This window comes from Orcinus orca, chromosome 6, assembly GCF_937001465.1.
Source record: "Orcinus orca chromosome 6, mOrcOrc1.1, whole genome shotgun sequence".
Classification (NCBI taxonomy): Eukaryota; Metazoa; Chordata; class Mammalia; order Artiodactyla; family Delphinidae; genus Orcinus; species Orcinus orca.
Window position 1 is genome coordinate 67443977 of NC_064564.1, and position 25210 is coordinate 67469186.

The 25210-nt window shown below is 44.0% G+C and overlaps 1 protein-coding gene across 6 annotated transcripts in view; it reads left to right on the forward strand.

The window, feature by feature from the left end:
* Nucleotides 1-1266: 1266 nt before the first annotated feature.
* The window catches only part of PUM3 (pumilio RNA binding family member 3), a 98017-nt gene continuing 74073 nt past the window's right edge, over nucleotides 1267-25210 (forward strand). For 5 of the 6 annotated variants that reach the window (XR_004480203.2, XM_033417350.2, XM_033417348.2 and 2 more), the window contains exons 1-2: nucleotides 16928-17046; nucleotides 20868-21180. Coding sequence is in view for 3 of the 6 variants with exons in the window: in XM_033417350.2 (XP_033273241.1) it covers nucleotides 21173-21180 (8 nt within the window). In the remaining 3 variants the exon portion in view is untranslated. Of the gene's footprint in view, nucleotides 1395-16927; nucleotides 17047-20867; nucleotides 21181-25210 lie in introns of those variants that run through there. The other variant, XM_049711844.1, reaches the window with a different exon arrangement.

Genomic DNA, 25210 nt, shown 5'->3' on the forward strand with positions numbered 1-25210 from the left:
AGGTCCCCGTGCTCCTGCTTTAATGCCCCACCACCAGCTGCATATCTGAGCCCCTCTCCTAGCAGGGTGGGTGTGCCTCTTGAATGTGAATCAACTCTAATATTTAAAAAAACAGGACCCAGTTTTTTAAATTACCATCTGACATGCCAAGTGAAGTGAAGCCCATTTTCAGATGATTCCCAGCTGTCATAATAGCATTGTGCCTGGATGGCTCAGTCATCACAGAAGAAAGGAGGGCGATTTTATTTCAAATTTAACCTGATAACAGGAATTATGATTGGAAATCACCTTGAGATATTTAGAGCAGCTACTTAGAATCACATCAACTAACATTTGTCCATTGCTTTACTGCTGATAAAGCACTCTTATGTACACTGTCGTCATATATGTTAGGGAGTGATGGTGGCTCCAAGGAGAGAACAAAACTGAAGTATTTTACTGCCTAAACTTAGAAATGGTGAGGAAACGGACAGGTTCTTTCAAAAGGAGACCACAGAGCTAAGCACAAAAGAATAAGCATTACCAGCGCCAAACCCAGAGAGACCGAGGTGAAAACATTGTCAATTCAAGATAGATATATTGTGGGAGGAGAGTCAAGCCAAACTGAGCTCCTATAACAAAGCGTCAGGATGGAGGGCTGTTAGACGACTGTTTGGCCAAAATAGGTTGCTTGTTCTTTTATTTATCGCATAGGTAATACATAGCTTTGTATTAAAATGTCACAACTTCAGATAAACCTGAAAGAAAGTGGCAGTATATCTTAGGCTTCTCTGTCTAGCCTCTCTTGTGGCCACATTCTTGGAAACATTTGCCTGAATTTCATCTCCACTGAGACCCCCAACTTGCTGCTGCGTTCCTTGTTTCCCTCTAAAGTCTGTACCAACCTGCTGTCTCTTCCAGTGGTTTGGGAATCAACATTATCCCAGCTGTTGATGACTCAGGAATGGACTTAACTGATGATAACCGCATGTCCTGGAGGGTTGGCACTCATAGTTATCGTTTGTCTCAGAAGCTGAAATGCGCACTCTATCCATATAAATTGTGGGAGAATTCATCTTGATGAATGCCGAGTGGCGATTTTGACTGGCCAGTTGTGAATACGTATTTTCTTTATGGTGCTTTCCCCAGAGTTTTGCGGAACTGGCTGGAACACATTTTTGTGTTTCTGCTTCCCACCCTCACTCCATTTGCCTATCAGGTTCCCTTGCATACAGTAGGTACTCAATACATGTTTACTGAATGAAAGTTCTCTTTCTTAGAGCACGATGAGGCTCCACCGCTGAATGGGTTCAGAGGGCTTCGTTTCCCAGGAACTCCTCCTGTGCGAAGCGATTGTCCTGATGAGAAAGTGAGAGCTGAACTGTTGAAAAGACTGATTCTCTCCCTTGAATCAGGTGAATGTATGGGAAGGTGTGAGACTTACGGGCATCACTACCGTGTGATGAGTCTGAGTATGTGCGTGTATGTAGGTATCATTCCTTTATTCCTGGACTGTGGAAGTTCCCAGCATGGGACCCTTCTCACCAGGAGCCAGCATTCAGAATTCTTTCTTCTCTGACAGTTCTCTTCTCAAGACTCCCCTCCCTCTATAACTCATCCATCTGATTACAGCTGTCCCCAAATGAGTGAAAAATGGGCAGGACACAGGTAGAGGTGAGCTCTCCAGAATGAAGACCAGTGATGGCCCAGAGCATGGAACAAGAGTGGGAAAGGTGCCAAGAAGATTAACACTGACCTAGCGTTTCTGGAACACACTTGAGGGGGCTATTTTTTCTGGAAAGTTCTAATAGTGCTCAGCCTGCACTTACCCCAAACCCTCTCCTGGGTCACAGATGAGGAGGGTGGCAGGGATGGGACACAGAAGGCAGGAGAGGGGAGCATAAGAGCAAAGAGAAGTTGAATTAGAGGGAGAAGAGAGGGAAATTGGAAGTAGAATCAATGGAAACAGTAAGGATTTATCAATAGCCCTTTTCCCAGGTGGGTGTTAAAGAGTATCTGTCCATCTGCCTATATATCTATCTATCCCTCCATCCACTCATCTATCCATCCATCCTGCCTTTTTCTAAAAGGATTTAAGTGCGTTTCCAAGGATAAAGTATATATGATGACATAGTATAAACTATAACTGGGTAGAATAACAAAGAAATGCAAGGATGGGGACAAAACGGAGCTGAGAGCAGGGCTCACCCCCATGTGCTGGGCTGGATGGCTGAGGGGCTGCCTGTGACAGTGAGAGTCAGGGACACACACGACCAGAGGGAGAATCTTGCTAAACCTGGAGCTCTGGGCTGTGACGTGTGTCTTCCTTGGTCATGTCTTGCTTGGACTTAGCACACCTGGTTGGGCCTTGTGGGTTGGCCGCTCTCTGCCACAGGTGGCAGGGGAAAGGCAGACCTAAATGTGTGTGATTGTGAGCATTGTCTACGTTAAAGCCTGAATGCAAAGATTGCTTCACTCGCATAAGGCGAATTAGCTGAAAGAACCTGCCCAACTATAGAAAATACCTTGTCAGAAGTTACAAAACATCATTCATTTTTTCAGAGTTCCAAAAAGAGCCAATTTTAAAAGCTTTTTTTGAGTTGAGGAAAAAATGCCCTTAAAACTATCGACCCGGCCTGTGAGATTCTTTTCTTAGCTGACATCTCCCTCTACTGACAGTACATCCTCTCACTTCTCCTTCACAACCCAGCAGGGAAGTCCTTTGAAAGCAACAAGCCTGTGAAATGCCTTTGAGTCCGTGCTCACAGATTGAGGAGGTCCCGGGGGCGGGGCGGGGCGGGAGATCATAGGTTCTGCTTGGGACTTGGGGAATCGGAGCCGTCCAAGTTCAGGCAGCAACAGGATACACCTGTCTGGAGCTCAGAAGCGAGACCTCAGACAGAGAAAAGTGGTGGAGTGTTCAGTGGGAGGGAATGAAAGAAAAGAGATGGAGGAGGAAGATGCCTGAACTGGAGAGCCTCCCAGAAAGGTCAGGAAGATGGGTAGGAGCAAATCAACCTAAGTTCAGGAATTCATTCCCCTGAAGGCCTTTTTACAGCCACCCAGCTTGGCTTGTTGAATCCCAATGTTGGGAAACTCACTCCTTCACTGTCAAGAACTGTTTGACAATGTTTATTGTTAGAAAGTTATTACTTATAATGAGCTGGAATCTGCTTCCCCACAATCTCCATCCGTTTTTATCATCCTGCTGTTCTGTGCTATAAAGATAGAATCTGTCACCTCACGCGTTTTCCCAACAAATGCTTCCCCACAAGAATCCCATGAGAAAAATATGGCTAAATGGTTCAGTTACCCAGTTCAAGGTCTGTTCTCTCCTCCGCCACCCCCTATAAGCCCTTGAGAGCAAAGACTCCCCTCCCTCCCCAGCCTCCAACCTAGCAAACTTTTCTGTTGTACTAAGGGCTTCGTTTGCATGGTCTCTCTAGACATCGTATCAATTGAATGAGCTAGGCATTATTATTACCACCATTTACAGTGGAGAAAGCTGAGGCTCAGAGAGGGAGGTTACTTGTACAAAGCCACATAGCAAGTGTGGGTAGAGCCCAGCTTGACATCCACGTCTCTCTAATAATCAAAGCCTGGGCCCTTAAATCAATCTGATTCTACCTATTTTGTCTGTAGACAGCGTGGGGTGAAGAAAAAGCCCATAGTGTTGCCCACTGGACTGAACCTACTTGAAAATTGGTAATTTGGGGTCATGGTGCTTATAGATAATATGGTTAGGACTTTGTCTCTGGACCCGTTTCTTCCTCATCTCAGTGTCAGCATCCGTGGAAGCCGCCTTCCTTCCCAGGTTTATTCCATCCGCTTAGCGGCGCCGCCGATGTCTCCTATTTGACTCTACCTGTGGGCGACACAGGCGCCCTCCAGCCCTCTCCGCTCAGCGCTCATCCATACAGGACTCCTGTTCTCCTAAAGTGTGGGTCAGTCCTTCCAGCACCTGTTATTCTGGATTCCTCCAGAGGACAACAGATTCCTGCTGGCCATGTTTTGGATGGAGTTGGCTCCCTACCAACCAGCTCTGAGACCTCAGTAAGTTACTGAAGTCCTTTGATTCTTGAGTTTCTTACCTTTAAAAAGGGAACAAGTACTTGATGATATGCTGTGAGTTTAACTGAGAATGTAAGTGAAAAGTCCAACACAGTGCCTGTCCCACATCACATCTACGCAAAAGTAGGAGCTATTATCAGTCTGTGCTGGGAAATGGAAAAATACGTGATCGTTCTTTCTACCTGGAGAAGGTAAACAATTAGAGGAAATGCTGGCAGCGAAGGGAGAGAGAAGTCCGGGGAGTAAGAGAGCAAATAAAATGCACTGTCATGGAAGCCACAGAAAGAGAAGGTGTTTTCCGCAGGTCCTGCTTCCTCGTGGATGTTCAAGAATCTCTGTCTTGCATTTGACAAAGAGATAACGGGGCTTTCAAGACTTGTTTCTGTGGAGCGGTGGGGATAAAGACAGATGGCAGAGAAATAGAGCAAGATCTTAAGGAAATAAAAGCAGTACTGAGGACTCTTTATAAAGTGTGGCATGAAAAGAAAGCAGAGGAGAGAGGCAGCAGGCCAAGGGCAATGGGATATGTCGAGTAGATGACTGATAAATATTCACTGAGGATTTATCAGGGGGCTGAGAGAGCGACTGAGTGAGTGAATGAAGATGCTTAGGGTTTGATTAAATGTATTTGATAACGTTGACGTTGCTTAGTCTGTGGCACCTATATGCCTTTTTAGTAATACTGGTGGGAGAAAAATTGGGAGGATTATATAATATTTTCAGCCCCCCAAAACACATCTTTACCAAGAGCCTTAGGTAAAAAATCCTTTCACCTACTACCATTTGTGCAGATTCTGCCTAAATTAATCTGGGTGGGCCCTAAGAGTCTCTACTTGGAACAAGCTCCCTGTTGGCACTGCTGGCTGTGCTGCTGGGCGCCAGTATGATGGGCCATACTTTGGGTAACGAGACCATAGCATATCTGACCTTGGTTTGCCCACACCCACTGTGACATGTGGTGGGTACCTGAGGCACTCTTGGTGTCAGTTCAGTTCTAGCACTGGTCTCTTCTCCTTCGCCTCTCCCCACCACCAACCCTCACCAGGAAAATGCAATAAATAAAAATGCAATAACAACAGTTGCTTAGCATCTTGAATTCACAGCTTCAAGATATTGTCCCTCTGTTTGCTTTGAGCGGGGAAGGGAATGATTTTTCTTCATTTTTGGATCTCAGAATTCTTGATTTTTTTTTTTTTTTTTTTTTTTTTGACATTAATGGTTTGGTGCAAACCCACTTTTGTTGATTTGGTATTTCCTCTGTGGATAAACTTTGTGGCTTTGGGAGAAGCTTCCTTCTTTTATGAGGCACTTTTAACCTGCAGGATTTCCATTTAGCTTAATTGGCATATTTATGTATTGAGATGGGCGCCTAGAGGGCTCAGGCCACGGCATCTTTTGTATAAATCGAAAAAAATGAAATGAGCTGTTCTCACAGTCGTGTGCCCTTCAGTCATGGAGCGCGGTAAAAGGCTCATCATTTCCAGGCTGCGAAAACTCAGGAAGATCAATAGGCATAATGCAACCCGGAGTCATTTAGAAAAGCAAAACTCGGGGTTTTCAAAGCCCAATTATTTCAGGAGCTTGGCCATTACTCAATCCCTGTTAAATCCTTCCCGGGCCTTCATTCTGTCTCCATGTGAAGGAACGGCCTTCTCCACCCCTGAGGAACCCTCCTCCTCAGGTGAAGCTGGAGAGCCTTCTCCTGAGGGTCGGACGGTTTGTAAGGTGTGAGAAGCTGACTGTTCCCGGCCAGCACCCTCGGATGACAAGCCCAGCTGCAGACTGTCGCTCTCCAGGCCCCGTCTGGAGCCTGGCATGCTTTGAAGGCAAGTGTGGGAATGGATTCTTATTGGTTTAATATGGCTATAGTTAATGGCTTATAGATTTCTAGATCGTCTGGCCCCACTAGGCATGTCTATTAATTCTCCCATAAGATTGTCCGAGGTGAGAGAAGGTCAGAGAGCCTGGGACATGGGCGTGGCTTTCCTCCAAGCCAGACCAAGAAAGGTCTCCTTAACAAGAATTCTTATGACCTCCTAAAGGCTTGAGAAAGAAAGAGGGACCTTTTGGTGGATACTGAAAGAATTTGGCCTCTGGGCTCAAGAAGGCATGTTTCACAAGAGGGACAGGTGATATCAGAGTAGCACAAATGCCCTGCTTGGATGAGTTCATAAAAATAGACACAGGTGAACCAGCTGCCCTTGGAGGTTTTAGCTTCTGCCACTATGGCTACAGTGGGTTGACTGGTGGTCCTAGACACTTGTGGATGTGACCTTATTCGGGAAAGAGATTTTTTTTTTAATTAAAAAAAAATTGAAGTATAGTTGATTTACAATGTTGTGTTATTTTCAGGTATACAGCAAAGTGATTCAGCTATATATACATATATATCTATATATCTATATAGATCTATATAGATACATTCTTTTTCAGAATCTTTCCCCTTATAGATTATTATAAAATATCGAGTGTAGGTCTCTGCTATACAGTAGGTCCTTGGGAAAGAGGTCTTTTGCAGATGTAATTAAGTTAAGGATCTCTTGGTGGGCTCTTTCTGGATTATCCAAATGGGCCCTAAATCCAGTGATAAGTGTCCTCATAGGAAGAGGAGAGGACACAGATACAGGGGAAAAGGCCATATAAACACGGTGGCAGAGACTGGAGTGACGCAGCTACAAGCCAGGGTGTGCAGGGATCGCCAAGAATCACCAGAAACTAGGAGAGAGGCAAGAAGTGGTTTCTCACTCAGAGCCTTCAGCAGGAACCAGTCCTGCCAACAGCTTGATTTTGGACTTCTGGCCTCTAGAACTATGAGAGAATACATTTCTGTTGTCTTAAGCCACCACGTTTGTGGTCACTGGTTACAGCAGCCTTAGGAACCCCATACAATGACCAGCCACCCAGGCTGCTGGCTCCCTGCTCCAGAATCAACCCTGGAGTAACTCAAGTACTAAGAAGAAATACGGATTCTAGAAACTAGTGATAAAAAATGTGGGGCTTGGGCTTCCCCGGTGGCGCAGTGGTTGAGCGTCCGCCTGCCGATGCAGGGGACGCGGGTTCGTGCCCCGGTCCGGGAAGATCCCACATGCCGCGGAGCGGCTGGACCCGTGAGCCATGGCCGCTGAGCCTGCGCATCCGGAGCCTGTGCTCCACAACGGGAGAGGCCGCAACAGTGAGAGGCCCGCGTACCGCAAAAAAAAAAAAAAAAAAAGTGCGCTGCCTCTGCAAGTTGCCTTGCTTTCTGGGAGGACCAGTGGGGGGCTACAGCCAGAAGGGTGGCCTGAGGCCACAGTGAGAAGAGAAGTTGTAGGAAAGCCTGTGAGTCTGCCCTTCCTCTCCTCCAGTTCACTGGGAGAAATCACCGACCACCCCTTCAGATTCCCTCTGTCCGTGTAACCGGGATGCAGGCAGGCCCTAACGCCTCCTAGGGTAAAGGTGTTGAAGGAAAGGAGCTACCGGACAGGGCAGTCTTGAAGGATTCACTCCTCTGCTCCTCCACCTCTACCCCAGAGCGATTGCTAATAACATAATGTAGTGAAGAGATGCCCTCCCCACAGTGCTGCTTCTAAGTTTTTATTTATTTATTTATTTATTTATTATCTTTATTGGAGTATAATTGCTTTACAATGGTGTGTTAGTTTCTGCTGTATAACAAAGTGAATCAGCTATACACATACATATATCCCCATATCTCCTCCCTTTTGCGTCTCCCTCCCACCCTCCCTATCCCACCCCACTAGGTGGTCACAAAGCACTGAGCTGATCTTCCTGTGCTATGCTACTGCTTCCCACTAGCTTGGTTCTGAAGAACCTAGGGGCAGGACAGGAATAAAGACACAGACGTAGAGAATGGACTTGAGGACACGGGGAGGGGGAATGGTAAGCTGGGACGAAGTGAGAGAGTGGCATGGACTTATATGTTCTCTTAAGTTTTGTTTTGCTTTGTTTTGTTTTGTTTTGCGGTACGCGGGCCTCTCACTGTTGTGGCTTCTACTGTTGCGGAGCACAGGCTCCGGACGCGCAGGCTCAGTGGCCATGGCTCACGGGCCCAGCCGCTCTGCAGCATGTGGGATCTTCCCGGACCGCGGCACAAACCTGTGTCCTCCGCACCGGCAGGCGGACTCTCAACCACTGCGCCTCCAGGGAAGCCCTGTTCTCTAAGTTTTTAAAGACGCATTTATGATCACAGGAGTTGCTTGGTAACTCATGGGGCTCATCCTTTCCTCTCTTCAAAGTCACACACACGAGCCCTTCAGACTCCATCCAAAGCAGCATTGCTGGAACAAGAATTTAAATGAACACAAGAAATGCCTTTGATAAGGGCTGTTAGATATACAAAACAAAATATCAAAAGAGAACCAGGTGAGGGCTTCCCTGGTGGCGTAGTGGTTGAGAATCCGCCTGCCGACGCAGGGGACACGGGTTCGAGACCTGGTGCAGGAGGATCCCACATGCCGCGGAGCAACTAAGCCCGTGCGCCGCAACTACTTAACCTGTGCTCTAGAGCCCGCATGCCACGACTACTGAAGCCCGTGCATCTAGAGCCTGTGCTCTGCAACAAGAGAAGCCACCGCAATGGGAAGCCCTTGCACCGCAATCAGGAGTAGCCCCCACTTGCCGCAACTAGAGAATAGCCTGCTCACAGCAACAAAGACCCAACGCAGCCAAAACAAAGACCCTTTTGACCTACTAGTAGTCCAGAGATCTATACAGAGATGTGGGCAAACATTTGTGACCTCCATTGACTTCCAGCCTCTGCCCTGTCAGGGGACATGTCCTCCATCTCCTCTCCTCTCTTCTCCTCAAAGGCAAAGCCTCTTCATCCTCCCATTCTAGGTCTAGGTTGAGGCTTTGTTAAACTACAAAAAGAGTGGTTGCCTTCTGGCAGCCATCTTGGATGAGGAAGTAACATCCTTGGGGATACAGCCATGACCCAGGGTGGGGAGGCAAAAGGAGATGCCTGTATTCCTGGTAGCAGTGAGTCATCATACCAACCTTGGACTGCCTACCTCTGGATCCTTTTTTATGTCGAAATTATACCCCTCATCTGTTTAAGCTACTCAGATCAGGTCTCTGATTACCAGCCGTCAAATGCAATTTAAATCTAAAGGCTTTTAATGAAGATTTTGAGCTTAGTTACCTCTGTTCACTAGCACACTTGCCATAAACTTCTCTTTGGTTGCAGACATTTGGGTGAGTCTGACATCCATTTCCTGAAGTGCTACGAAACTCGTTAATCATTGAGTAGTTTATTTTCTACTTAAATTTTTCAAATCCAGTTGTTCTGTGACAGCTCTAGAGCAGGTGGTTGATGATGCATGAAGAGGTCTTGTCCAAGTAATACACGACAGTGAGCAGATGTTAAAGGGCTTTACCAGTTACAATGGAAAGAACATCTGTGAAATAGATTTTACCAGTAGATGAGGCCAGACATTACCAAGGAGAGGTTGGGAAGAAAGAAGGAGGTGACTGGGACCAACTGGCATAGGTGGAGTAAGGGTGAACGCACACTGGCACTCAGGCACTCTGTTGTTGTATGTCGTCTTGTTTAAATTCACGTGAAATACAAAGTTAGTTTGATCCACTGAGGTCATTTGTAAATGAGATGTTAAGACATTAAGGAGAGTTCATCTGTAGTCTCTTTTCCTATCCTGTTAAATATGTAGAAACATTTTTTTTTACTGAAAAAATATGAGAGGGTAATTTTTTCATAATTCAAGTCTTCTGAATCTAAAAGGAAGTAGTAAGAATTACGTAAATGAGATGTTGTTATAAAACAGGTTTGGATGGGGACTTCCCTGGTTCTCCTGGGGCTCCAGGCCCCAATGCAAGGGGCCTGGTTCGATCCCTTGTCGGGGAACTAGATCCCTCTTGCATGCCGCAGCTGAGAGTCTGCATGCTGCAACTAAGGATCCCTCATGCCACAACTAAGACCTGGCGCAGCCAAAATAAATAAGTAAATATTAAAAAAAAAAAAAAAAAGCAAGGATAAAAAAAAAACAGTTTGGATGAAAAGACTTCCTAGGAGCAAACATTGGGAAGAGGGAGGAAAGAAATGAAACTAAATAGATCTATTTTTTCATTACTGAAGATTCAGTGCAAAAGCAAAGGGCAAAGAATAGCTAGGGCACTGCTGAAGAAGAAGATGGGAGGACTTTCTCCATCATATATCAAGACTAACTATGGTGCTCTAGACAGACATCCAGGTATGGGTGCAAGGATGAGCAAGTAGAGAGTGGCACAAAATAAAAAACCCAGACAAATGTAAATTGGTGCAGCCATTATGGAAAACACTATGGAGGTTCCTCAAAAAACCAAAAGTAGAGTTGCTATATGATCCAGCAATCCCACTCCTAGGCATATATCCAGAGAAGACTATAATTTGAAAAGATACATGCACCCTTATGTTCATAGCAGCACTATTTACAATAGCCAAAATGTGAAAGCAACCTAAATGTCCATTGACGGATGGATAAAGAAGATGTGGTGCATATATACAGTGGAATATTATTCAGCCGTCAAAAAGAATGAAATAATGCCATTTGCAGCAACATGGATGGACCTAGAGATTATCATACTAAGCAAAGTAAGTCAGAAAGAGAAAGACAAATACCATATAATATCACTTATATGTGGAATCTAAAATACGACACAAATGAACATATCTACGAAACAGAAACATACTCACAGATATTGAGAACATACTTGTGGTTGCCAGTGTGGAGGGAAGGATTGGGAGTTTGGGATTAGCAGATGCAAACTAGTATATATAAGATGGATAAACAACAAGGTCCTACTGTATAGCCCAGGGAACTATATTCAATATCCTATGATAAACCATAGTGAAAAAAATATGAAAAAGAATATATATATCTATAACTGAGTCACTTTGCTGTATAGCAGAAATTAACACAACATTGTAAATCAACTATACTTCAGTAAAATTTTTTTAAAAACCCAGACACAGATTCATACATAGACAATCACTTTATAACTAAAGGACCACTGCAAAGTCACAGGGAAGGATGTCTTTTTAAATAAATGGTGCTGTAACAATTGAATATCCTTAAGTGAAAACAGAAAGAGGGAAGGAAAGAGAGAAGGAAGGAGAGTAGGAAGGGTTTTGATTGCTACTTCCCTTTGGATGAGGGAATCCAAATAAAAATGTGCTCACCTTCATTAATTCAGAGTGGAATAAAAACCAAAGCTGCAATGAGCTGTCACTGCACATTCTCTAGATTGGCTACATTTTAAAAGTCGAACAATGTCAAATGTTGATAAGAACGTGGAACAGTGAGATCTAATATGCAGCGTTGGTGGAAGTATACATTTGGATATCCACATTGGGAAATAGTTTGGCACCATCTAGTAATACTTTAGATGTTCATCTTCTTGAAGTAGCAGTCTTAGCCCTAGAAAAGGTCTGCATGAGCACATCATGAGACATGTAGATGAATCTCCAGAGCAACACTGTTCATAATAACAAAAGACCAGAAAAGATGACCACCAAAGTAAAACCGATAGAGAAATTTTTATGCAATTGCATTCCATACAGCAGCAAAAATCAATGAACAGCAGCTACAATAAGAGTAGCGTAAGTCCCCTACATATGAACGAGTTCCATTCCGATAGCACATTCATAAGTCCAACTTGTTTGTAAGTCCAACAAAGTTAGCCTAGGTCCCTGACTAACACAATCGGCTATATAGTACTGTACTGCAATAGGTTTACAATACTTTTCACAGAAATAATACATAAAAAACAAACAAAACATAAAACATTTTTAATCTTACAGTACAGTACCTTGAAAAGTACAGTAGTGCAGTACAACAGCTGGCATACAGGGGCTGGCATCAAGTGAACAGGCAAACAGAGTTACTGACTGGAGGAGGGAGAGGGGGTGGGAGATGGTAGAGCTGAAGGGTCGTCAGCAACAGGAGACGGAGGGCAAGCTGCAATGTCACTCACGCCTGACGTTGATGGCACAGGTTCTGGTTCCTTGCTGGATTCAATTCTGTCTACCCTCTTGAAAAAGCGATCCAGTGACACGTGTTCGAATCTTTGAAAGTTTGCAACTTGAAGGTTCATATGTAGGGGACTTACTATAAATCTTTTTTTTTTTTAATGTTGAGCAAAGGAAGGTAGACACAGAATGAGTCCTGTCTTAGTCCCTTCAGGCTGCTATACAAAGTACCACAGACAAGGTGACTTAGAAACAGTGGACATTTATTTCTCACAGTTCTGGAGGCTGAAGTCCAAGATTAGGGTGCCAGCACAGTTGGGTTCTGGTAAGAGCCTTCTTAGCAGTTACTTTTCATTGTCTTCCTCACAGGGCAGAGAGCAGAGCACAGAGGAAACAAGCTCTCTCATGACCCTCACAAGGGCACGAATGTCACTCATGAGGGCTCCACCCTCATGACCTCATCTAAGTTACCTCCCAAAGGCCCTACCTTCTAATACCATAATGCTGTGGGGCAGGGTTTCAACATAGGAACTTTAGAAGGACACAAGCATTCAGACCATAACAATTCCCCATGATTTCATTTTTATAAAGGTCAGAAATGGCAAAAACTAAGATACAGTGTTGAGAGATGCATGCTCATGTGGTAAAAGGGAAGAAAAACAAGGAAGAGAAGAGCATAAAAGTGGGAGTGGGATCAGGAGGGACTTGGGGGACTTTTAGGGTGCTGGAAATGTATTTCTTGACACAAATGGTTGTTCCTTGGACAGTCACTTTACACTTATTCATTGAACTGCATATTTATGTTTCATGTGTTTTTGTACATGTGTAATTTTTTTTTTCCAAATGAAGTTAAAAAAAAAAAAAACTGAAGAGGCTCAATTCATGTGGATATATGAATCGGGGGAAATTGGTAGATTTGATAAATGACCTCTTCATACTTCAAGTAACGTCCATCATACTTTGAGATGTTTGTTTTCTGGTTTTGTTAAGACATTGTAAGTATTTTCATCCTGTGTCTCTCCTGGGCAATAATGACTGAGTCAGTGATCATGTACAGCAAGAATATTTGATTTTCACAGAAGTTGTATTTCATATAAAATATTTAACTTACATCAGTTTTTCTTTACTCTGCATGAGGGGACACAGATAAGAATGTTCAGAGAAGCATTATTCAAAATAGAAAAAAAAACAGGAAAAGGTGTCCATCAAAATGAAATTGATAAATTGCTATATTTTGGCTATATTCAGCTACAAAATAAAAGCTACGTACAGCAATCTGGATCAATCTTTTTTTTTTCTTTTTTTTAATATTGAGCAAAAGAGGACCAATACAAAGGACAGGTTTTCTGACTCCATTTTCATCAAATCCAAAAACATGCAAAATATAAACTGTGGTGTTTAGAGGTGCACGCTTATATGGTAGAAGTGTGAAGAAAACCCAGGAAGGGATGAGCATAAAAAGGATGGGCGGGCTTCCCTGGTGGCGCAGTGGTTGAGAGTCCGCCTGCCGATGCAGGGGACACGGATTCGTGCCCCGGTCCGGGAAGATCCCACATGCCGTGGAGCGGCTGGGCCCGTGAGCCATGGCCACTGAGCCTGCGCGTCCGGAGCCAGTGAGAGGCCCGCGTACCGCAAAAACAAAAAAATAAAAAATAGAAAAAGGATGGGCAAGGCAGAGGAGCAGGGCTGACATGCACTAATGCCATTCTAGACTCACTAGGGAGAGAAATCAAGTCTAAGAAACTCTCATTCCCTAAGGATGCTGAATAGTTTCTAGAATCATATATAGCATCTCAGGATTGGAAGGAATCCTAAAGATCACTAAGATAAGTAGCCCTTTGATTTTTTTCATTTCAATTTACTTTATTATGTTTCAAGACAACTTAGAGATTTCAACAGAGGGTTTCCAAACTTTTAATTTTGCCAAGTAAGGTATATTTAAAAACATACTACTATCATTACCATTATTTCATACAAGGTATAATATAGCATTTCACCCTTATAAAGAGGTAAAAAATAGAATAAATGGTAGTCCTTTAAATTGAATAAATGAAGGTTTAGAAACTTGCATTTATAAGATATGTTGCCTATATCTTTCCAGGGACTTTGTAAAAATTTTATAGTGGACCATCAGCAGTCCCTAGACTAGCATATGGTGAACCTTGACATCACCGACCACTGCTCTAATACTTGAGCCTTCTTCCCAAATCCCTAGGAAGTGTCATTTGCTTGAATACTTCTGGTGAATGAGAACTCACTCCCCCCTAATGACATCTCTTCATCTTTGAACATCTGCAACTATTTGAACATTCTTCTGTTTGTTGAACCTAATTCCAGTTCTTTCCCTTTTGATTAATCGGTCCTAGATCAGCGACTGCACATCCTGTCCAGACTGTACAGTCTTTTATTTGTCAGCCTCAAGATCTGAGCAACGTGCTTTTCCACCTGCCCATGCATGACCCATGATCCTCCTCATTTAAATGGCCTCAGATCTTTTGTACAGATTTCATATACATATCCCAAGTCATCAGCATCCTTGTCACTCTGCTAATAGTGTTCCTATTTGTCTATATCCACTTTAAAAATGTGATATTCCAAACTGAATACAAACGACTTTCTAGGTGTACTAGCCCAGAGGAGAGTAAGCCCTTCCTCTCTCTTATTCTAGACTTTATACTTCTTCATTTAGTGTAGTCTAATTACAGTTTTCTCCAGATATGTGCCCAGGAGTGGTATTGCAGGATCATATGGTAGCTCTATTTTTAGTTTTTTAAGGACTTTTATACTGTTCTCCATAGTGGCTGTACCAATTTACATTCCCACCAATAGTGCAGGAGAGTTCCCTTTTCTCTGCACCCGCTCCAGCATTTATTATTTGTAGACTTTATGGTGATGGCCATTTTGACCAGAGTGAGGTGATACCTCATTGTAGTTTTGATTCGCATTTCTCTAATAATTAGCCATGTTGAACATTTTTTCATGTGCCTGTTGGACATCTTTATGTCTTCTTTGAAGAAATGTCTGTTTCGATATTCTGCCCCTTTTTTTTTTTTTTCGGTACGCGGTCCTCTCACTGTTGTGGCCTCTCCCGTTGCGGAGCACAGGCTCAGGATGCGCAGGCTCAGCGGCCATGGCTCACAGGCCCAGCCGCTCCGCGGCATGTGGGATCTTCCCGGACCGGGGCACGAACCCGTGTCCCCTGCATCGGCAGGCAGACTCTCAACCACTGCACCACCAGGGAAGTCCGGGTTTTTTGTTTTTTTTGATATTGAGTTGTATGAGTTGTTTGTATATTTTGGAAATTAATCCCTTGTCGGTTGCATTGTGTGCAAATATTTTCTCCCATTCAGTAGGTTGACTTTTTGTTTTGTTTATGGTTTCCTTTGTTGTGCAAACTTTTAAGTTTAATTAGGTCCCATTTGTTTATTTTTGTTTTTATTTCCTAATGTATTGTAAAATTGCCCAGATCGACTCTGATTGTTATTAACTCATTTGATAAAAACAATCTCATATGTGATTCAATGTGAATCTAGAAATTGGTTGGTCATAGAAAGGATAGAATAGTCAATCTTACAATTTGATAAGATATGAGAATAGCCAATTATTTTTTAAGTGCTCCAAATTCACCTAATTTGTGCTTAGCCCACATCTCTCCACTTGTCAGAAAGTGTACAGGGAGGTCCTCAAATGTCTTTCAGGGAACTCATGCATGACTAGTGTGCTGGCCAGCGTAGCGTGCGCCAGGAAAAAGAAACTGAAGTTACTGAGCTGCCACTTGTCCTTGGGCCTGGCTCGCTGGCTCCACCCACTGGCACCAGGGTGTCTTACAGCTTCTCCAGCCTGGCTGACTCTCTGGAACTGAGACTCAGCTACCCACTCTGCAGCTTGCAGAATTTTTCTCCCTTCTTGGAAAATGAGAATAACGTGGATTTCCCACTTACAGTCTTCTGTTACCCATGTTACTCTTGAGGTTACAGAAGTCCCACCAGTAGGAATTCAGTATCTCATTACCTGCACCTTGATTTGCCTGGGCCAAAAGGCACAAAAGTAAAACGACAAAATGTCCTTACCTATCTTGTGCATAATGATGAAGTAAGACAATTTACAGAGAAATTAAATTATTAATAATAAAAGTACCAATTTTCATTTGTACTGTTAAGAGATTGTGTGTTTGTATAAAATTTATCCCAGCCTCTATTATTTAGCAATATGTATATAGCTAAGTATAACCTTATTATATATATTTGATATCATATTTAATTGAAATTCACTCAAGACCCACAAGCCGTTTGCAGAGAGATAGTATGAAACAGGGTTTCTTTTTTTCAAATTCAAAAGAGGAGAAAATATTTATTTTCGTAAAATATCTCTAAGCTAAATAAAAAGGCTTAAATGCATTTGCATTACATAAAATTAAGATATTTATGCAGAGTGTGTTACTTACAATTACCAAACCAAAGCTTGTTCTGTGTTTTACTTGTCTAATCCTTAAGAAGTCACCCTCTGGGGAACTCACCCATGGTATTTTTGTTCTTCCAGCATCAATAAAATACAGTGGTAGAAAAAAGACTGAAAAATTGAAATTCATGAATTATTTGCACTCCCCTCCCATTCCAGTCTGGCCCGTTCCTTCAACAAGTATTACTTGAGCATCTACTACACACCCAGTCCTGTTGTTCTAGGCACTAGGGAGACTGACATGAAACAGACAAATCCCTGCCCTTTTGTAGCTCAGTTTTAGTGTGGGAAACAAACAGCAATAAAGTAAATATATAGATAATTTAGATAAGGTTAAAAGTGGTGAAGAAAGTAAAGCAGGATGGGGGCTAGAGATTAATGGAGTGAGGGAAGGAGGTTTTTAGGTAGAACGACTTAGAGACTCAAAAGTTGCCATATTTTCTGTTACTCTAACAGTTGGACTTTGCTGGCTTTCATCAATTACTACACCCTCCCTCTTCCTTCTCACCTCTGGAGGGAGAAGAAAGGCAAGGAAAACCAAAGGACAAACGACTCAGCGTTATTTCTGGGACTGAGTGAGACTCATCCTGATTTTGGGTTTTGGGTTTTTTAAAAATAAATTTATTTATTTTTGGCTGGGTTGGGTCTTCATTGCTGTGCATGGGCTTTTCTCTAGTTGCGGCGAGCAGGGGCTACTCTGTTGCAGTGCGCAGGCTTCTCATTGCGGTGGTTTCTCTTGTTGCAGAGCACGGGCTCTAGGTGCGCGGGCTTCAGTAGTTGTGGCTTGCGGGCTCTAGAGCACAGGCTCAGTAGCTGTGGCGCACAGGCTTAGTTGCTCTGCGGCATGTGGGATCTTCCCGGACCAGGGCTCGAACCCGTGTTCCCTGCATTGGCAGGCGGACTCTTAACCACTGCACCACCAGGGAAGTAGTCCTTCATCTTGATTTTTGGATAAAGAAAGAAAGAGAGGAGCAAAGAGGGGCCAGGAAGCGGTTTTGGCTTTAGCTGCCAAAGAGGAGAGAAGAGACTCCAGGAAGAGAAGGTGTTAAAGAAATCGCAGTGCTTCAGAGGCGTGACCAGAAAGGGGGACTAGATGGGGGAAGGATTGTAATGAACTCATTCCTTCTTCGACTGGAGCCTGGCTAGCTTGAGGGATGTTCTGCTTTCTTCAAATGGCAATATGCGTGATTGGCTCATTAAAGAGGCACTGAACAAGGATTATCAACCGGGGTCTTCCAGTCTTCAAGAGGTCTCTGGACAGAATTCAAGCGGTCCATGAACTAAAATGGTACGACAGAGAGAAAAATCAAATACATCTTTATTTTCATCAACCTCTCACTAAAATTAATCTATTCTATCAAATATAACCACCACAAACATCACATTACAGTTGTTGCAGATACCTTGAAATATCATTTTTGCTCATTAGTATTTCAAAGCCACCATGGGCAGGAGGTCCACCCCTGGATCTCATTTACTGCATTAATAAAGAAGTAAGCACATGTATTACTGTATCTCACATTTTCTTTAGTATTCTGATGATTGCATTTCAATATAATTGGCTTACTTTGTAATCCTTTGCATTCTAAATATTATGCATTTAAAAACATAATGCTGAGAAGGAGTTCAGAAGCCCCAGCCGAATGCCAGAGGGCTAAGAACTCTTGTATTACACTCTGTCAAGAGCTTGACTGGGAAGAACAGAATCCTTCAAGTCATTCTGTGCCAAGGGAGCCGGCAGAATTGCCAAGGAACAGATAGGACCGCATTCACCCCTTGCCTCTGGGGCTCCAGGCACTCGACTTTAGGAGAGACTAACAATAATCAGGACTCTCCTTTCTAGCTTGCTGAGGAGTCACCCATCCATCCTGTGGGTTTGGATACTGTCAGACATTTCAGGGGAAATAGTGCCGCCTGGTGGCAGATGTTCTTCCTCAGCCACACACTCTGTCTGTCTTGCAGGTAGGAACATTCAGGGCAGAACACATTGGCATTTAGAATGGTCTGTGCATAGCTCTACCCCTACCCCATGTACTTTCTTTCCACTACCTGTGTCCAGGCTTGCCAATTCCCAATATCACAGATTTGATCCATGATAATATTCAAGCCAGGTTTTGCAGAATCACACTTTATGTCTCCTTTTAGAAATGTTCATCAGTGGGCAGTGATTGGCAGTGTTTAAATTCCCATGCTCACAGGGCTTCTATAATGGTGACAATCTCTTTCCCCTCAAAAAAGCATTTTTATTTGTCTTAGTGCTTGGAGCGTTTCAAATGCAAGCTGCACAGAGAGATAGGAAGGCTGTGGGGGACTCCTTTTCTGTCTGTCTTGAGGCTTCAGGTGGCATTGATCTTAGTGGATTCTGGGTTTCTGACACGTTGACCCTGGGTTTGCTTCCTCGCTTTGGTCAATTTGTCCTTGAATCATCCGTTGCGGCGCCAGCTCCTGACGCGGGCTCTGCTACTTCTCCTCCCTTCCCCAGCCACTTCCCACGACCTCCACTGCCCCCTCACTGGTCTAAGCCACCAGCCTTTCCTCTCAGGTTGTCATAACAGCCTCCTAACTGGGCTGCCTTCTTCCTTTGTCCCCTTGAGTTCATTCTCCATGGGGCAGACAGTGAGCCTATAGAGACACAAGTCAAATCATACCACTCCTCTGCTCAAAATCCATCTCACTCAAAGTCAAAATAAGTCTTCACCATATCCTACAAGCCTCTGTAATCAGGCCTGCGGATAACTCTCTGATCTCACCTCCTACTACCCTCACCGTCAGCAACAATACTGGCCTCCTTGCTGTTCCTCAACCAAACCAGGCATGTTTCTGCCTCAGGACATTTTTACTTGCTGTTCTCTCTGCCTAAAACGCTGTTCCTCCAGGGACCAACATGGCTCACTCTCTCACTTCTTTCATGGGACCAGAGACCCATACCCCTTATTTTACTTTTCTCTGTAGTACTTATCACCATCTCACATCTTATGTATTTTACTTATTAATTTTTATTGTCTTCCTCCACCTGCTAAAACATGATCTCCATGAGAGTAGCGATTGTTGTCTCTTCAGGTTATGATGGTATCCCTAACATCTAAAAAAGTACCAGTCACAGCAGAAAATCCAGTGTCTGTTGTATGAGTCCTATTTCCTGCCATCAGGAGGTCACACTCCACCTGATGGATGGACCGTCTTTCACACCTGCAGTGAGATCTGTCCCCCAGCCGCCACTCAAGACTCTCCTGGCCTGTGAGGTCACTGGATGACTTTCCTGTTCCGAGCTATATAGCAGGCTTCTCTGTTGCTTGTAGCATTAAAGCAGGACCCCCCAAAGCAGAGTGGCCCAAATCTACTTTTTCTGTCAAATTTGAACCAACCTTGGGATGCAAGGATCACTAAGTGGCAGGTTTTCAATATGATTACTTTGGGGAAGTAACAGTATGCAAATTGGCAGTGCTTGTATAGGGTGGCTTTGCTGTAGTTTCTCCTGAGAGCTTTTAAAAAATACCATTGTTTAGATCCTTCCGCTAAGGGAGCCTGACCCCATTAGTCTGAGCTAGTGATGAGGGGTGGGGCGTTGTGGGGTGTAAGGCAGCCAGGGAGGAGAAACCCTGATTCAGGACTTTAGAACTGGCAAAGCATTTTCATGCGTTACTGTCTTTGCTTCTCACATTACGTCCAGGTGACAGGTGGGGTGGCAGATGTTTTTTGCCCCATTTTACAGGAGATCCAAGAAGATCGCTGACTTGGCAGCCAGGAAGTGTAAGAGTTAGGATTTGAATCCACCTTTGGCCCCAAATCCGGGACTCTTTCCCACCAGTGTAGAGCAAAAGTCACCTCTAAATGAGGTTGTAAATCCATGCAGAGCAGCGTTCTCCTCGATGGCGTGTTTCTAACTGCACTTCTTTCTCCGTGAGGCTGCATGAGAACAGAGACCAGGCTGCCTTATTCGCTCAGAGCCTAGCGCAAGTTATTTGCTGAGTGAATGAATGAGGAATGAGTGAATGCAGCCTTTGCACCATTGGCCCATCTGCTCTGCTGTTCTCCGCAAGTTCATTGTCAGTTTGGGTGCCTTTGCGCTGCTTCGGTTGGCTACACTGTCCAGTGACAGTTCCACTCAGATGCTGGTTTTACTCCAGGGACATCTGAGCTCACATTTTATCCAGGTCAGGGGAGCTGCCATGAACCCTCTTTTCTTCCCTTTTCCTCAGCATATTTCTGCAGCTGAAAGATTGACTGAGGCATCGGCATGAAGAAATTACATTCTGTCTGCTCAGAAGTCCCACACCAGTGGGCTTGTTATAGGTAGGCCTCAGTGGAATAGTTCTCTTTCTCAGCAAGTCAGAGTGGAAAGAGAAGGGAAGAGTGATCTTCATTAAGATGTGTTCACCCATCAATTTCTTTCCAGATGAACCTAATGGCTCCCTACAAAGTGGAAAAGTCCCATCACCTCCTGTTTCCGTGAGGGTGCTTTTGGATGAGATAGCGTTAAATTGGTTGACTTTGAGGAAAGCAGATTGCCTCTGTCAGGTGGGTGGGCCTTATCCAATCAGTTGAAAACCTGAATAGAACAAAAGACTGACCTCCTGGAAGCAAGAGGGAGTTCTGCCAGCAGACGGCCTTTGGACTTGACCTGCAGTGTCAGCTCTTCCCTGGGTCTTCATCTTGATTGCCTTTCGACTTGAACTACAGATTTCGGACTTGCCAGCCTCCATGATCACGTGAGTCAATTGTTTAAAATCAGCGTCTCTCTCTCTCTATGTACATATACACAGATCCTATGGGTTCTTTTCTCTGGAGAACTCTGACGAATACATCCCAGTAGTAACAACCCAGAATATCTCCAGGCATTGCCGGGTGACCACTGGGGGGCAGAATAGTCTCAGCTGAGAACCACCGCTGGTGACAGGTGAGGCTCCTTCACGGCATAGTTTCTGGAGAGGCTGACCTGGCTAGAATAGTCCAGAACCTAATGGAAGCTAAAATACCTCCTAGAAGGTGTTCTCTATGTGTAATTCAGTTGGAGTTTGTTCCAAGTCTGGTCTGACAGCAGAGGTCTCAAGGAGTCTCTGGAGTATTTTAAGCTAAAACTAAGGAGCTTTGCCTTGAGCATCAAATTCTCTCTTCTAGAAAAACTGTGTCATACTTGCCTGAATTTTACTTCAAAGAAAAATGAAAGCAAATCACCCTTGAATCCAGTCCTTACAGACTTTCTCATTTATAAGATTTTCTCTCAATTACCTTATGTTGAAAAATAGAATATTGCTTAGAGAAGATGAGCCATACACTAGTTCAGATCAATGCAGATTTTGGATGTGAGTAGAAGGCTCCTGAGAGAATCAGTTTTTTTGTTTGTTTGTTTTTTAAGGGGCAAAGAAATATTATACAGTCGTTATTCCTGGGTGGTAAACTTGAATGTTGAAAGTCCTTTCTGAAAACAGTATTGGGTGACTCCAAAAGTGCCTCTATTGATGACAAGGATACTTCCATCAAAAATGAATATGAATAGGGCTTCCCTGGTGGCGCAGTGGTTGAGAGTCCGCCTGCCGATGCAGGGGGCACGGGTTCGTGCCCTGGTCCGGGAGGATCCCACGTGCCGCGGAGCGGCTGGGCCCGTGAGCCATGGCCGCTGAGCCTGCGCGTCCGGAGCCTGTGCTCTGCAACGGGAGAGGCCACAACAGTGAGAGGCCCGCATATCGCAAGAAAAAAAAAAAAAAGAATATGAATAAGGCAAGCTAAAAAAAAAAAGACATCCTAGACAAAAAAAACAAACAATGAATATGAAGGCTTTATTAAATGAAACATAAAAGCAAATAATATTTCCAAATTTGTATCTTATTTTAAATGTGGCTTTGAGTATGTTCATGTCACTAAATAAATTAAATATTACAAGGAGACATTTGGCTAGTTCCCCTATGTCTATAAAAGTTGGCCCAAATGTACTTTTGCAGATTGTCTCACTGACAGGAAGGAGACCTGAATGGTCAACATCTGTGGTATTCTTTAAGCAAAAGGATCGGAGGGTGACCAAGCCTGTCCCCTCCCTCCCTCTCCTCTCTCAGCCTTTCTACTCTGCTTTTTCTCCACTTCCTCCCCCTACACCCCAGCCTCCTCTTCTGCTTCACTCTCCCATTTCGTCTTCCTGTTCTCCTTGCTTTGCTTACTCTCCTTGCTTTTTCCTTTTTCCTTTCAAATATGTACCTTTCAAAGATCTCCATCCCCTTCGGCATATGTGCCCATTCTTGTTCTCCTGTCAAATGTGATGGAAAGATGAGAAGAATTTAGGAGAAGAAAGGGGAAAAAATCAATTCTCATTGCATCACTGAGAATGTCAGTGTGGAGGAGCCTCCACAGACGAGCAAGGTCTGGGAAAAGTCACGCGGAGGATGGTTCCATCCATACACTTGGCAAAATATCACTCGCTGCCCTCCCATCTGAACCTCAGAACGGCGCGCATAGTTCCAACAAAGCAAACAAAAAAAATAAAGGTTATATATTTCCTCTACTGCAGGGATGAACTTGCTGCAGGAATCAGCATTTTTTCTTTTGAAATCAGATTGACTTGGCTGCGCTCCCAACCGCCAGAGGTAGTGAATATTTTCAGCTGGGTTTGTGGAAACCGCTCCCTCGCTCGTGGATCTTAAAGAATCCTACCGGATGTCAGCTGCCCACAAAACTGAGGAGTGAGCCTTTAATCTTTAGTTTGTGATGGCAGCTGAGGAAATGCCCCTTTCCCAGGTCCCGTGACCCTTCTGAGGCAGGTGGCCCTGCTCCACCTTGTATCGCCTACATTCCAGGAGTCCCTGACCCCGCCTCCACTCCACTGCCCATCACCTCCTCGATTTTGCCCTTCCAATCCCCGCAGTGTTTTCCCTCTTGGACATTTCAGCTCCATTCTTCCAGGAACACAGCCTTTTTCTTCTTTTTCTTTTTCCCTTTCTTTTTTTTTTTTTTTTAATAAGTCTGACTATCTTGCCAAGGAGCATAGGGGTGAGAAAAGGGGAAAAGACCTATTATTTTTTTAGTGACAGCTTTGAGAGTGAGGTTGAATGAACGCCTCCGTAAATTACTCTCCCATGCTTCTTCCATTTTCTGTCTTCAGTCTTTGGTGAGTTTTCTCAAAAGCTCCTGCTTGAAATATTTGAACAGACTGCTAGCTTATACTTACCTTATTTTTTATCTCCGTTATCCATAGGTAATGTTTCTTGGTTTACATTTATTTCTTCATTACTTTTTCTTTTGTTCCCATGCAAAAGACAGATTGGCTGAAATGAGGAAGTCTGGAATTTGGATGTGTGTTACTCTCCCATGAGTATGTTTATAAGCTTTACCATACCTTTCCCCAGATCTTTCCCTAATATGTGTATTTCATAGGTGTTATAAATGATTAGTCTTATAAGTGCTTATTTTCCCTAATGTATTAAAAAGAATACATGTGGGGCAGGTGAACTTTTTTCAGAGGTTAACTCCACAGTCATTAAGTGGACAGAGTCCCTTGTTGCCTTATAAGGCAAGGGTCTATAAAACCAAGCCTTGCAACTCTTCCTTTATAAAAGCTCTTGAAATCTGTTCCTTCTTTTCATTTCCTGCTGTCAGCACATTGGTCTGGACCCATGTGACTCTCTGCTTAGGGGTCTTAATCTACTGCTGCTCCCGCCTGTAGCAGATCCTGCCAATAGCCTGTCCGTATCACCCACCCCTTTCTATTCTGCACACTGCCCCCCACCCCATTGCCAGCAGGTGCATTTATGTCTGTTTCTCCGATGCTACCAGTTGCCATTTTGATGCTCATGTGGCAGGCTGGCAGTTCTGGGGAACCTCGAATCCCTGCCCCCAGGAGCAAGCCCTCAGCCAATGACTGCTGGGAGCTCATGTATAAACACCTCAGCTCCTACATCCCTTGGGTGGGATGCCTCTGAGCTGTATGTTCTACACTGGCTCCCAGAGTCCCCCAACAAGACTAATGTCCAGTTATCCACAATGATAAATTACTTGACAATGAATACTTTACTGTCTGCCTCCTGTTCCCTGTCTCTCTCCCCCAGTCCCATGTTGGTTATGTCCTGGCACCACCCCCAAAATCAGTTATTTTCGCTTGAATCTTGGTTTTAAGGTTGACTTGTGGAGGAACTCATTCTAAGACATTGCCTCTCATGTCAACCCCCACTAAACAGTCATGTTATATTGAACTTTCTTTAAAAGTTCAAGGAGGTTAAAACCCCAAAACTTTTGTCAACATCACCATCTCCACTCAGAAATCATTGGCAACTTGCAGTGGGTAAAGTACAGATGGTTTTAGCCTATGGCTTAAGATTCTATATCATGTGGCTTTTTTCGACCTTCTGTAATCCTGTCTCCTACAACTTCCTTCCACTCACAATGGAGGTTCCAACCATTCCCAAAGGACACAATGCTCATCTTGACCCCCAAGCATCTGCCGGCACTATTCCCACCACCTGAGCCGCACGCCCCGCTGCTTCAGTGTATCTGAGGCCACCCACCATCAGGACCCTTGTCCTCTTTGTGGATCTTTTTGCTGAACACACCATAACTTTGGCACTTCGCCTTTATTTCTTTATTGTGATATGTACCATCTTTTTCTTTATTCCTCTCCTGGCCTCCCACCTAACTGTGAACCCCTCCTAGGGTAGTTAAACCACTTTCTGTCTTTAGGACCTAGAATGTAGGTTTACAAACACTAGGTGAGGACACAAAGTTCATACTCTGCCATTTATTAAATGTGTGACTGGG